The 13,570-nt window shown below is 42.1% G+C and overlaps 1 protein-coding gene across 2 annotated transcripts in view; it reads left to right on the top strand.

Moving 5' to 3' along the window:
- Nucleotides 1-13,570, top strand: part of Gnf1 (germ line transcription factor 1) — a 76,368-nt gene that overhangs the window by 37,840 nt on the left and 24,958 nt on the right. For both annotated transcript variants that reach the window (XM_076184891.1, XM_076184889.1), the window contains exons 9-14: nt 870-1,125; nt 1,312-1,380; nt 7,266-7,412; nt 7,777-8,000; nt 8,101-8,295; nt 10,548-10,699. In XM_076184891.1, the coding sequence (XP_076041006.1) occupies nt 870-1,125; nt 1,312-1,380; nt 7,266-7,412; nt 7,777-8,000; nt 8,101-8,295; nt 10,548-10,699 (1,043 nt within the window). The remainder of the gene's footprint in view (nt 1-869; nt 1,126-1,311; nt 1,381-7,265; nt 7,413-7,776; nt 8,001-8,100; nt 8,296-10,547; nt 10,700-13,570) is intronic.

Raw genomic sequence — 13,570 nt, 5'->3', positions numbered from 1 at the left:
GGGAAGAGGGGAATGTCTGTGGAGGAAGGATGGGAGAGGGCAGAAGACAGGGGTGAATGGAGAATGGTTGTATATGGATGATGCTGTGATACATGAGGTGGAATGGGCGGGGGATGGGGGGTGAGGTAGTATGCGTGAGAAAATTTTGACGCAGCCCAAAGGGACTTCTCCCTGTCTTCTCCTTTTCTGCATGGGGGGGACGAAGAAGGGGGTAGCCAATTTAATGAAGCGGCCTTGCTATGGATGTGCTGTGTCTTGTGACATTGCCTCTGACCCAGGGTAGTGGACAAGGTGCAGGGATGACCCGTCATCCAGGAGGTGCTAAGATAAGAGGGAGGGTGGAGTATGTTTAGGGATGGAATGGATGGGATTGGTTTTATGCCTTTTTCTTTTTTGGCTACCTCCCTTGTAAGGGGGAAAAAGCCTTGGTATATGTATGTATTATTATTATTATTAATAATAATAATAAGCAAGGAAGGGAGAGGACAGGGTATAAGGGTGAGTGGAGAATGGTTGTGTATGGATGAAATTTTGATGCAGCCCAAAGGGATTTCTCCCATTTTCTTTATTTACCCCATAAAGTTAAGGTAAAGGGAGGGGGGGGGGTCACCATGTAAATGAAGTGGCCCTGATGTAGATATGCTTTGTCATGCTGCATTGCTTCCAACCCAGGCAATGGGCAGGAAACAGAGATGACCTTTCACCCATGCAGAATTAAAATAAGAAAGAAACAAGGGTATTGGATGGGAATGGAAACATTTAGCTTGGCTACCTTCCTTGTAAGGAGCAAGAAGCCCTTGGTATATAGTATAGAATAAAATTATTATTATTGCTTGATTGACTGATTATTTATTTATTTATTTTGTCAGACAACTTTGAGTCAGAGTTCCACCATGTCCTCCATGTCCTCCCAGTCCTCCCAGTCCACATCAACTCAGCCACTGTCCTCCCAAGACCTGGCCAAGCATGACGGGGAGATGATGATGTGGGTGGACAAATACAAACCAGTGAGTGTCAAAAACATTATCGGTCAGCAAGGAGAGAAGTCCAATGTCAAGAAGTTGATAAAATGGTTAACCAACTGGCACAGTAATCATAATGGAAACAAGAAACTAACCAGACCAAGTAAGTTCATCACTGTGTGTTGTATATTTTTTGTCATATTATTTGGTAATTGGTCTAAAATATATATGTGTGTATATATATATATATATATATTCATAATTATTATTACCAAAAGTACATGTTATTTTTAATATATACCTAAGATTGTTAAATGTACGTAGATTTAAAATAAACCCTATATTACAGGTCCCTGGGCCAAAGATGATGATGGTGCATTCTTCAAAACTGCGCTTCTTTCAGGCCCACCTGGAGTAGGTAGGTTGTGTCATTTGTACATACATACATACACACACACACACCAAGGGCTTGTTCCCCCTTACCAAGGAAGGAGCCAAAGTTAAAAGGCATATATCCACTCCCACCTATTTTATCCCCACCCATTCCACTCCCATTCACCACACCTCCCTCCCTCACATCTTGGCTCCTCATGGATGATGGGTCATCCCTGCATCTCACAGACCACCCTGGGTCAGAAACAATGCACCAAGACACATCATATTTTCTGTGTCATTTGTAATTATTTATTTAAAGGAAGATGGGAGGAAATAGAAGGAAGGGTAGTGAGTGGTGGGATAATGAAGCAAAGAAGGTTGTAGAAGAGGAGAAACAAGAATTCACTGATTGCGAAGTAAAGTGTAAGATAAGAAGGCAAAAAAAAGAGAGCAAATGTGAAATGGTAGAAGAGTGACAGAAAATTTTGAAGGTAATAAAAAGATGTTTGGAAGGAAATTAAGAGAGGAAGGGGAGGTGAATCAAGTAGAGAAGAAAAGATAAAAGGTGCAAATGGAGAGATGATAATGGAAGAGATATAAGAGGAAGAGGGGCAGAATATTTTAGGGATTTGCAGTGTGAGGTGTTAAGAAAATAACAGTAATAAATGGGAAGTGTGGAGGAGAAATAAAAACAGACGAGGTGAAAGCAGTCATTGAAATGATGAGAGCAGGTAAGGCACCCGGGTTAGAGGGATGTCATACAGAGTATCTAAAAAAGAGAGGTCCAGTTATGGTGGACTGGCTGGAGAGGTTGTTTAATGTTTGTCTGAAAGAGGGTAGAGTACTGGAGGATTGGAAAAGTGCCTGTATAGTTTGGCTTTACAAGGGAAAAGGTGACAAGTGTGAGGGTAGTAGTTTTAGAAGGATCAGTTTGTTGAGTGTAGTTGGGAAGGCTTATGGGAGGGTTTTGATTGAGAGGAACAGGGGGAGTAATTGGTGAGGAACAGTGTGGGTTTAGGACAGGTAGGGGCTGTGGCACTCTACCCTCTTGTAGACAAACCTTAAACAACTTCACCAGCCAGTCCATCACTGTACTTCATTTTTTTTAGACACTGCATAACACCCTTCTAACCCAGGTGCCTTACCTGCTCTCATTTTGATAACTGCTTTCATCTCATCTTTCCTTATTTCTCAATTTTCCTCATTCATCAATGTCATTTTCCTAGCGCTTCCCACTGCAACTCCCTTTCCCTCCCTATCCTCCTTCACATTTAGCAACTCCCTAAATTATTCTGCCCATCTTCCTCTTACTGCCATCTTTTCCAGTATCATTTCCCCATCTGTACCTTTTACCTTTTCTTCTCTACTTTTTATTACTTTAAAAAATTTCTGTCATACTCTTAAACCATTTCACATCTACTCTCCTTAATGCCTCCGTTATCTTACATTTTACTTTCTCTTTTCTTTGTACCTCTCATATGCTTCTCTCGTCCTATTTTGTAACCAATCTGTGAATGCTCATTTCTTCTCTTTTTACCTCCTTTGTAAGAGGGAAGCCCTTGGCATGTATGTATTTGTTTATTACTTCGTCTGAGGTATTGGTTGTATGTTATTGTATAGTTAAATCTCAGAAGTATGCAGGTGATATTTTAGGGTCTATATGGGGTGCCCCATTGGACCAGAGCCACATGTCATTTTGGCTGTGATAGAGGAAATATGTACATACATATACCAAGGCTTTTTCCCCCTTACAAGGGAGGTAGCCAAAAAGGAAAAGGTATAAAATCATTTCCACCCATTCCATCCCTGAATACACTCCACACCCCTCCACCCTCCCTCTTATCTTAGCACCTCCTGGATGATGGGTCATCCCTGCACCTTGTCCACTGCCCTGGGTCAGAAGCAGTGTCGCAAGACACAGCACATCCACAACAAGGCCGCTTCATTAAATCGGCGAACCCCCCTCTCCGTCCCCCCATTGCATGAAAGGAGAAGACGGGGAGAAATCCCTTCGGGCTGCGTCAAATTTTGCTCACACATACTACCTCACCCCCCATCCCCTCGCCCATTCCACCTCATGCAATCACAACATCATCCATATACAACCATTCTCCATTCACCCCTGTCTTCTGTCCTCTCCCGTCCTTCCTCAACAGACATTCCCCTCTTCCCCAAAGCCCCCTTCACCCCATCCATCCACCTCATCCTAGGACGTCCCCTCATGTTCACTCCCCCCACATCTGCCTTCCATACCTCTTTTACTAGTCTTTCTTCACTCATTCTTTCCATGTGTCCAAACCATCCTAATATTCTTTCATCAACCCTATCTCCCAGCTCCTTTTCCACCCCTGTTCTCCTCCTCACTCATGAGAAATAATGCTACTTCATTGTACTGCAACTGACCCTCCATTAACCACTTCACTACGGGACTTAAATCTCGCGGGCAGCAGCCAATGCCAGCCGTACGACGTGTCGTAATAATACTCGCATCATAAAATATAGTCACGGCTTATATCGATCGTTCTCTCTTTCACCCGTGAATTTTGAAAACCACAGAGAATGGGATTAAGAGCATATTAGGGAGAATGTAAAAACACAGGGGCGACTACAATAAATATAATCAAGATGCCGATATGGCAGCGTCGCGAATCCACTTGCTCCTCATGACGCCTACGTGTGCGGCACCGTATGGAAGGGGTTAAGCTGTTCCCCCCACTCTTAATACTTTCCTGTACCACTTCTCTGAATATATATTTCCAGTTTCACCTACCCCACAAGTTTCCCCACTTGGGTTCTAAAAGGCAGCTTAAACTGGACAGAGTGAAGGTACTAGGTATCCTGCTCTGTAGCCCTAACAGGTACATTCCTATGAGAAGTCAAGGCATAAGAGGTTCTGGTAGGAGTTTCCCAACCATAACCCAAAGATGTGGATCTTTTAATGTGTATAGGTGTGGTACAGATGATAGTAAAAGGGAAGAGATAGGCTGTATGTTTGTGAGAAGGAAGATGGATGTGTTGGCATTAAGTGAAACTAAGTTGAAAGGGAGGGGTAAGTTTGAGATTGGGATTATAGTGGGGAGGGTGTTGGGAGTGAGAAGAGGACAAGGGAAAGAAGGGGGGTGGCTGTACTGGTAAGTAAAGAGATAACTGTGCATGTGGTGGAGTGGAAAGTTTCTTCAAGATTCATGTGGATGAGTTGAAACTGAGAAGGGAGATGGGTGTATTTGTAAGCACATATGGGCCTGGTAGTGACAAGAGTATAGAAGAATGGGAGGCTTTTTTGGATAGGTTTAAATGAATCCATAGAGAGTTTTGGGAGAAATGTTAATGTTGTGGTATTAGATCTCAATGTTAGAGTAGGAGATGAACCAATAGACAGAATGGTTAGGAAATTTGGAGTGTTGGGTAAAAATCATAGTAGATAGTTAATGGTGAAGTTGGGTTTAGAGAGTTGATGATAGTGAACACAGTGTTTATGAAAAAGTCAAACATAAGCACACATGGGAAAGGGTGGTCAATAAGACTAATGGACTATGTTGTGGTATCCAGAAGAGTAGGAAGAGTTTTGGATGGCCATACTCTTAGGGGAGAGAGTGGAGGAATATCATATCATTTTTTGGCGGAAGGTAAGTTGAGAGTGGAGGATAGATGGAAAAAGAGGAAAAGGACAGAAGGTAGGGAGGTGGTTAGAGTTAACTTTTGAATGAGATGGAAAAGGAGCAGGAGTACAACAAGCTGTGAGAAGTGTGGGAGATGGTGAAGGATAAAGTAGAGCTAGGTGTGGAAGAGGAATGGGGATGTTTCATGGAGGGAGTAACAAGGTGTACAAAGATAGTATGTGGAGAAAGGAGGATGGGAGGGAATATAAGGGTAGTGAGTGGTGGGATGATGAAGTGAAGAAGGTTGTGGAAGAGAAGTGAGCATTCATGGACTGGTTGCAAAGTAGAGAGAAATATATGAGAGGTACAAAGCAAGAAGAAGATATGGAGAGTATTTTAGGGAGCTGGGGGTATTGTGGCAAAGTAGCATGCATTTGATACTTTAGGGTCTATATGGGGTGCCCCTATGGACCAGAGCCACACATCATTTTGTCTGTGATAGAGGAAAACTCTGTGCATAGAGAAATTATGACACTTTTATACTACGACTGTCCCTCTGTTATGCTCTCCCCCAACCCCTTGTTGCTGTCCTGTACCATTTCTCTGAATATACATTTCCTGTTTTCGCCGACCCTGTTGTGGGGAAGAGAATGCCACCACCAAGTCTTTCCACTTGAGTTGTAAAAGGCGACAAAAAACGGGACGGGGATGGGATTAGGAGTCCTATTACCTGTAGCCCCAAAAGGGGACATTCCTAAAAAAAGAAGAAAATGCATAAGAGGGTCTGTGGGTTTTCCAACCAGTACCCTAAGGTTTGGGTCTTTTAATGTGCGTGGATGTGGTACAGATAGAGTAAAAGGGAAGAGATAGGCAGTATGTTTGTGAGAAGGTGGATGTGCTGGCTTTGAGTGAAACTAAAATGAAAGGAAAGGGCAACTGTGAGTGTGGGAGTGTAGCTGGGAGGTACTCAGGAGTGAAGAGGGAACGAGGGAGAGAAGGGGTGGTTATACTAGTAAGTAAAGAGATAAGTAAGTGGGTAGTGGAGTGGAAGGAGGTTTCATCAAGCTTGATGAGGATGAAGGTGAAGCTGGGAAGGGAGATGTGGGTTTTTGTAAGTGCGTATGGACCTGATAGTGAGAAGAGCGTAGAGGAAAGGGAGGCTTTTTGGGTAGATATAAATGAGTGCATAGAGGGATTAGGGAGAAATGTCAATGTAGTTGTATTGGGAGACCTTAATGCTAGAGTAGGAAATGAACCAATAGACAGAGTGATTGGGAAGTATGGAGTTCCAGGTAAAAATCGTAGTGGAGAAATGATGGTGGATGATAGAGAGTTGATGATAGCAAATACAGTGTTTAGGAAGAAAGTCAAGCATAAGTACACATGGGAGAGGGTGGCAGATAGAGCGTTAATGGACTATATAGTGGTGACCAGGAGTATGGTAGGAAGAGTTAAGGATGTACATGTTCTAAGGGGAGAGAGTGGGGGAATATCAGATCATTTTCTGGTGGAAGATAAATTGAGAGTGGAGAATAGGTGGAGAAAGAGGAAAAGGGCAGAAGGTAGGGAGGTACTCAGAGTGAACTGCTTAAATGAGGAAAAAAAAGGAGAGTGAGAATAAGAAGAAGCTGAAAGAGGAGTGGGAGGGAGTAAAGGATAGAGTAGAACTAGGAGTTGAGGAGGAATGGGGATGGTTCAAGGAGGGAGTCATAAGGTGTGCAAAGATGGTGTGTGGAACAAGGAGGGCGGGAGGAAATAGGAAGAAGGGTAGTGAATGGTGGGATGAGGAAGCAAAGAAATGTGTAGAAGAGAAGAAGCAGGCATTCATAGATTGGCTGCAAATTAGGACGAGGGAATCATATGAGAGGTACAAAGTAAAGAGAAAGGAAGTTAAGCATAAGATAAAGGAAACAAAGAGGAGAGCAGATGTGAAATGGGGTAAGAGTATGACAGAAAATTTTGAAAGCAATAAAAAGATGTTTTGGAAGGAAATTAAAAGAGAAAAAGGAGGCGAATCAAGTAGAGAAGAAAAGGTAAAAGGTGCAGAGCTACTTTGCTTCTGACCTGAGCAATAGGCAGGAGACTGGGATGGCCCATTCATCCATAAGTAGCTAAGATGAGATTGAATCGAGAGTTGTGGATGGATGTGTGCCTTTGACTTAGCGACCGTCCTTATGAGTGGTAAAAGCCCTTGGTATATAGATAGAAAATCCAGAAGACTTCCTGTTTTATTTGTTTTTTACTTTTTATTTTATTTATTTTTTTTATTTTTTATTATTATTATTATTATTTTTTTTTTTCATCTATTTATTTTTCTTCTTCCATCCAGGTAAAACCACCACAGCTCATCTGGTGTGCAAGGAATTGGGATTTGATGCTGTAGAGTTGAATGCTTCAGACACAAGATCGAAGCGATCAATGGAGGAAATGGTGTCACAGCTCATCGGCAACAAATCTCTGTCAGGATTTGTTCAAGGTTTGTGGTAATTGTGGTATGACCAAGTTGAGCTTTTGTGGATAATTAGGATGTAGAAGAGTTTGAATGCCCCTCCACCCCTCTTATCTTCCATCTCTCCTTTCACCTCCTTCCTCATCTTCAGATTCTCTCCATGAACTTTGCTTTCCACACTTTTTAGGAGTTTTTGTCACTAATTTTTTTTACACATGTTCAAACCACCTCATCTTATCCAAGACATTTCTTTCTACCCCCTGGAGGCACTTACCACATACTTCTCAAGCACCTGATCTTGTGTATATGTATTGCATGAGCTATGTTTGAGTGTTGAAAAAGTAGTTGGAAATTAATACAGCTGAGATGTATTTTGGTATGCTTGTTATAGGTCAGGGAGGAAAAACAACCAACTTAGCCCTAGTCATGGATGAGGTTGATGGAATGTCTGGCAATGAAGATCGTGGTGGTGTCCAGGAACTGATTGGTTTGATTAAGCAGTCCAAAATACCCATCATCTGCATGTGCAATGACAGAAACCACCCAAAGATTCGCTCCCTAGCCAATTATTGCTTTGACTTACGCTTCTCAAAGCCAAGATTGGAACAGATCAAGGTGAGAGTAGAACAGAGCAGTGTGCTGTGTCATTACTTAGTATTGGGTTGACGGGGTTTTTGTAATAAAATTTATGTGTAATAATTCATGTACTTTGCAGGGTCCCATGATGTCCATATGTTATCGGGAGAACATAAAAATTAAGCCAGATGCTTTAGAGCAGATTGTTATCGGTGCCAACCAAGATGTGCGGCAGATCTTGCACCACCTTTCAGTTTGGTCAGCCAACCAAAAGAATTTAGAAGTAGGACAGATGAAGACAGAAGCACAAAAAGCTAAAAAGGACATGAAAATGGCAAGTATTTGTGTAACCATTAAATTTGTATAAAAGGTTATTGTCTATCTACATACCAAAGGTTTTATCCCCCTTAACAGGTAGGTCCCCATCTGGGGTATTGGTTGCATGTTATTGTGGGGTTAAAAGCTGCTAAGTAGCATACAGCTGATATTTTAGGGGGTATATGGGGAACCCCTACGAACCAGAGCCACACATCATTTTGTGTGTGGTAGAGGAAATATCTTTCATAGAGAAATGATGATACTTTATTATACTGCAACTGTCCCTCCAATATGCTGTCCCCCAACTCTTTTTACTGTCATGTGCCACTTCTGAATATTCATTTTTTCATTTTGCTGAACCCTGTGGTGGGAAAAAAGAATACTGCCACCAAGTATTACCACTTGAGTCATATAAGGCGACAAAAACAGGACAGGGATAGGACTAGGTATCCTTCTCCCTGTAGCCCCAAAGGGGGCATTTTTAAGGTTTGGATCTTTTAATGTGCATGGATGTGGTACAGATGAGAGTAAAAGGGAAGAGATAGGCAGTATGTTTGTGAGAAGATGGATGTGTTGGCATTAAGTGAAACTATTGTGAAAGGGAGGGGTGATTTTGAATTTGGGAGTGTAGTTGGGAGGATCTCGGGAGTGAAGAGAGGACAAGGGAGAGAAAGAGTGGCTATACTAGTAAGTAAAGAGATAGGTAAGCATGTGGTGGAGCAGGAGGTTTCTTAATGTGGATGAAGGTGAAACTGGGAATGGAGAGGTGGGTATTTGTAAGTGCATATGGGCCTGGTAGTGAGAAGAATAAAGAGGAAAGAAGCTTTTTGGATAGATTTAAATGAGTCCAGAGGGTGTTGGGAGAAATGTCATTGTAGTGGTATTGGGGAATCTTCATGCTTGGGTAGGAGATGAATCGATAGACAGAGTGGTTGGGAAGTGTGGAGTGCCAGGAAAAAATTGTAGTGGAGAGTTGACGGTGGAGATGTATCTAGAGAGTTGATGATAGCAAATAGTGTTTAGGAAGAAAGTCAAGCATAAGTACACATGGAAGACAGTGATAGATGAAAGGGTGGTAGAGTGTTAATGAACTATATAGTGGTAACCAGGATAACATTAGGAAGAGTTAAGGATGTACATGTTCTAAGAGGAGTGGGGAAATATCAGATAATTTTTTGGTGGAAGGTAACCTGAGAGTGGAGGATAGATGGAGAAAGAGGAAAAGGGCAGAAGGTAAGGTGCTTAGAGTGACCTGCTTAAATGAGAAAGAAAAGGGGAAGGAGTACAAGAAGAAGTTGAGAGAAGAGTAGGAGGGAGTGAAGGATGGAGTAGAACAAGTAGAACTAGGAGTGGAGAAATGGGGATGGTTCAAGGATGGATTCACATGGTGTGCAAAGATAAATGAGAAATCATCCCTGTTCCCTGCTACACTGCTTGGGTTAGAGGCAGTGCAGCAAGACACAACACCTCCACATCAGGGCCCAAAAACCAGAGATAATTTACCCCTCACCCCTTCATTACATACTCAAACACCCACAACAACATATCAATCACCTGCACTGCACAATACAACCATACAAAAACATACAAACTCTGGTCATAAAACAAGCACTCTAAAACTGACCACCAAACTCCCTACTCCAAAATCTCCAGACATCAGCCCACCCCACAAAGAAATCCCTTCCAGGATGTGTAAGAGTCCTACATGTTCAGGTCCCCATGAAGCTTTAATACATCACCAACACAAAATAAGCCTGGTCAAAGATGTAAATTGCCTCAGATGCAATCACCACTCAGAAGGCATAGAACTCTTCATCCACAATTTCCCCACTCTAGCCTCACTTATATTAGACAACACCACAATACCTGACTTTAGGAGCCAATCTGGTGGCTGTTGCTGGTTACCCGGGAGCTGTGGATGTCCTGTAAAAGAGAAATGGGGCAACAGATTGATTGACTTACTTGCCTCCATTCACTGCCACATGCAACCCTGAACACTCGGGACTGCTCGGACAGACAGTCTAGGGAACGACAACAACAACAACAACAACCCTGAACACTTTAAACTCACCATTTCCTCTAGTCTCTCACCCTTCAAATTCGCATCCAACTGGTCATCATCATCTCTTATTTGTCCTTTCGGGACAAAATAACCCTTCATCTACAGGTTGTTGAGATGAGAGGTATGTGTTTTTATTTTACCTTTAAATTTTGCCTTTGAAATAGTCTTCCTTATGGTGAAATTATAAATACTGTCTGCCATTTCAGGGACCATGGGATGTAGCAAAAAAAGTGTTTTCGGAGGCTGACCACAGAAACATGTCTCTGTATGATCGATCAGATCTATTTTTCCATGACTACTCCATTGGACCTCTGTTTGTGCAAGAAAATTACCCCAAAGTGATGCCTCATGCTGCCAGGTATGATCATATTTGTTGAACATGTTGTGACTGTAATGTCTTGGTAAATATCAAATATGTAGGCACACAAATATATATTTTTTGATGTATCTTTTCATTCATTGATTACATTTTACTCCTGAATAGAGAAAAATTATAAATGAATGCCAAATGGATGAAGGTATGATGCAATTCAAAGGAATGTTCATTTTGCTTGTTTCACTATATAGTGGTACCCAGGAGAAGAGGAGGAAGAGTTTTGGATGTACATGTTCTTAGGGGAGAGAGTAGAGGAATATCAGATAATTTTTTTTGGTAGAAGGTAAGTTGAGAATGAAGAATAGATGGAGAAAGAAGAAAAGGACAAGGGATGGAGGTGCTAAGAGTAAACTGCTTAAATGAGAAGAAGAAAAAGGAGTACAAGAAGAGTGAGAGGAAGTGAAGGATAGAATAGAGCTAGGAGTGGAGGAATGGGGATGTTTCACGGTGGGAGTCACAAGATGTGAAAATATGGTGTATGAAACAAGGAGGACGGGAGGAAATAGAGGGAAGGGTAGTGAGTGGTGGAATGATGAAGCAAAGAAGGTTGTAGAAGAGAAGAAAGGAGCATTCACAGAGTGGTTGCAAAATAGGATGAGAGAATCATATGAGAGGTACAAAAAAACAAAAAAAAAACAAGTAAAACAAAAGATAAAGGAAGCAAAAAGGAAAGATGTAAAATGGGGTAAAAGTATGACCAAATTTTTTTAAAGAAATGATATGTTTTGGAAGGAAATTAAAAGGGTAAGGGGAGGTAAATCAAGTAGAAGAAAAGGTAAAAGGTGCAGATGGAGAGATGATAATGGAAGAGGTGGCGATAAGAGGAAGATGGGCAGAGTATTATAGGGAGTTGCTAAATGTGAAGGAGGATAGGGAGGGAAAGGTGGCTGCAGTGGGAGGCACTAAGAAAGTGATAGTAATGAATGAGGAAAATGGGGCAAAATAAGAAAAAATGAGGTGAAAGCAATTATTAAGATTATAAGAGCAGGCAAGGCACTGGGGTGTCATGCACAGTGTCTAAAAACAGGGTGGTACAGTGATGGTGGACTGGCTAGTGAGGTTATTTAATGTCTAAAAGGGAAGTAGCCAGAGTCAAAAGGTATAATCCCACTCCTACACATTTCATCCCCACCCACTCCACTCCCATTCATCACCCCTGCCCTCCTCCCTCCCTCCCTCCCTCTTATCTTGGCTCCTAGATGACAGGCCATCCCTGCATCTCACCCATTGCCCTGGGTCTGAAGCAATGCAGCAAAACACAGCAATTTGAAATAGACGTTTGGAAATGGGTGCTAAGAGGAGATTGTATGAAGGAGTGATTGTGCCAACAGCACTGTATGGGGCAGAAATATGGAACATAAGAAAGGAAGATTTTAAATGTGTTTGAGATTAAATGTCTGAGAAGTATGGGAAGGGTTACTAGGCTGGATAGTGAGAAATGAGGAGGAGAGCAGGGGTGAAAAAGAAGTTGGGAGATAGGGTTGATGAAAGAGTATTGGGATGGTTTGGATACATGAAAAGAATGAGTGAAGAAAGATTAATAAAAGAAGTGTAGAAGGCAGGGATGGATGGGGTGAATAGGAGGGAATAACCGAGGATGAGATGGATGGATGGGTAAAAGGGGCTTTGAAAAAGAAGGGGTTGTCTGTTGAGGAAGGAAGGGAGAAGACAAGATAGGGGTGAGTGGATAATGGTTGTGTATGGATGACACTGCCTCTGACCCAGGGTAGTGGACAAGATGCAGGGATCACCTGTCATCCAAGAGCTGCCAAAATAAGAGGGTGGAGGGGAGGGGAGTGTGATAAGGATGGAATGGGTGGGAGTGGTTTTTATGCCTTAGTTTTTTGGCTACCTCCCTTATAAAGGGGAAAAAAAGCCTTTGGAATATGTATGTATGGATGATGCTGTGATGTATGGAAGGGAGTGAGGGAGGAGTATGTGGGTTAGGAAGTGATTATGTGTGAATGACATTTTGATGCAGCCTTAAGGGATTTCTCCCCGTCTTCTCTTTTTCTGCACGAGGGAAGTAAAACAGCTCCAGCTAGGGCCAAGATATGCTGTGGAAGAAGTGTAGTACCTCACTGCATCCTCTTTGTTCCATGTGGTGTGGTAAGGGATTAGGATGATACTTTATCCATGAGTTCATGACACAGGAGGAATGTTAAATGGATTTTGTTTATGTATAAAGATGTTTTGTAAGGATGAAAGTGTTAAGAAGCAAGTCAAATAGAAAAGAGAGTATAAAGGAAGTAGATGTACAGTTGTTAATAGAAGTAAATACTGTGGAAAAAAGATAGGTAGAGTAATTGAAGGGGTTGTTGAATACAGAGGAAGATAGGGAGACTTTAACTGTGGTGGAAGATGCAGAGATTGATAAGGCTAGAGCAAGAGTTGCAAGTAGCATTGAGAGAGATGAAAACTGGATAGGTATCAGGGTTTGATGACTTGTAGGGAATGACTGAGAAATATTCACATACCAAAGCATCCTCTTATCAGGGCCAAGTCAAAGCACTTGCTTGTCCTACACCTATCCTAAACCTGTTCACTGTCTCTCTCATCCTAGCACCTCATGGATGAAGGGACATCTCTGTCCCCTGTCACATAATTTGGGTTAGAGGCAATGCAGCAAGACAGCACCTAGTAGGGCCTGCCAGACAAGGCTGGTGTACCACCCACAGCTACATTATATAGCAAAATAATAATATATAGATAAATACATACATATACCAAAGGCTTTTCCCCCTTACAAGGGAGGTAGCCAAGAAACAAAGACATAAAATCCACCCCCACTCATTCCATCCCCACATACTCCACTCCCATTCACTACCCTCCCTCCCTTTTATCTTGTCTCCC

The sequence above is a fragment of the Oratosquilla oratoria genome, chromosome 5, assembly GCF_046742065.1.
Source record: "Oratosquilla oratoria isolate Oo_2021 chromosome 5, ASM4674206v1, whole genome shotgun sequence".
In the NCBI taxonomy this organism is placed as follows: Eukaryota; Metazoa; Arthropoda; class Malacostraca; order Stomatopoda; family Squillidae; genus Oratosquilla; species Oratosquilla oratoria.
Note: the sequence above shows the minus strand (reverse complement) of the source record. Positions and strands in the feature narration are given on the sequence as shown.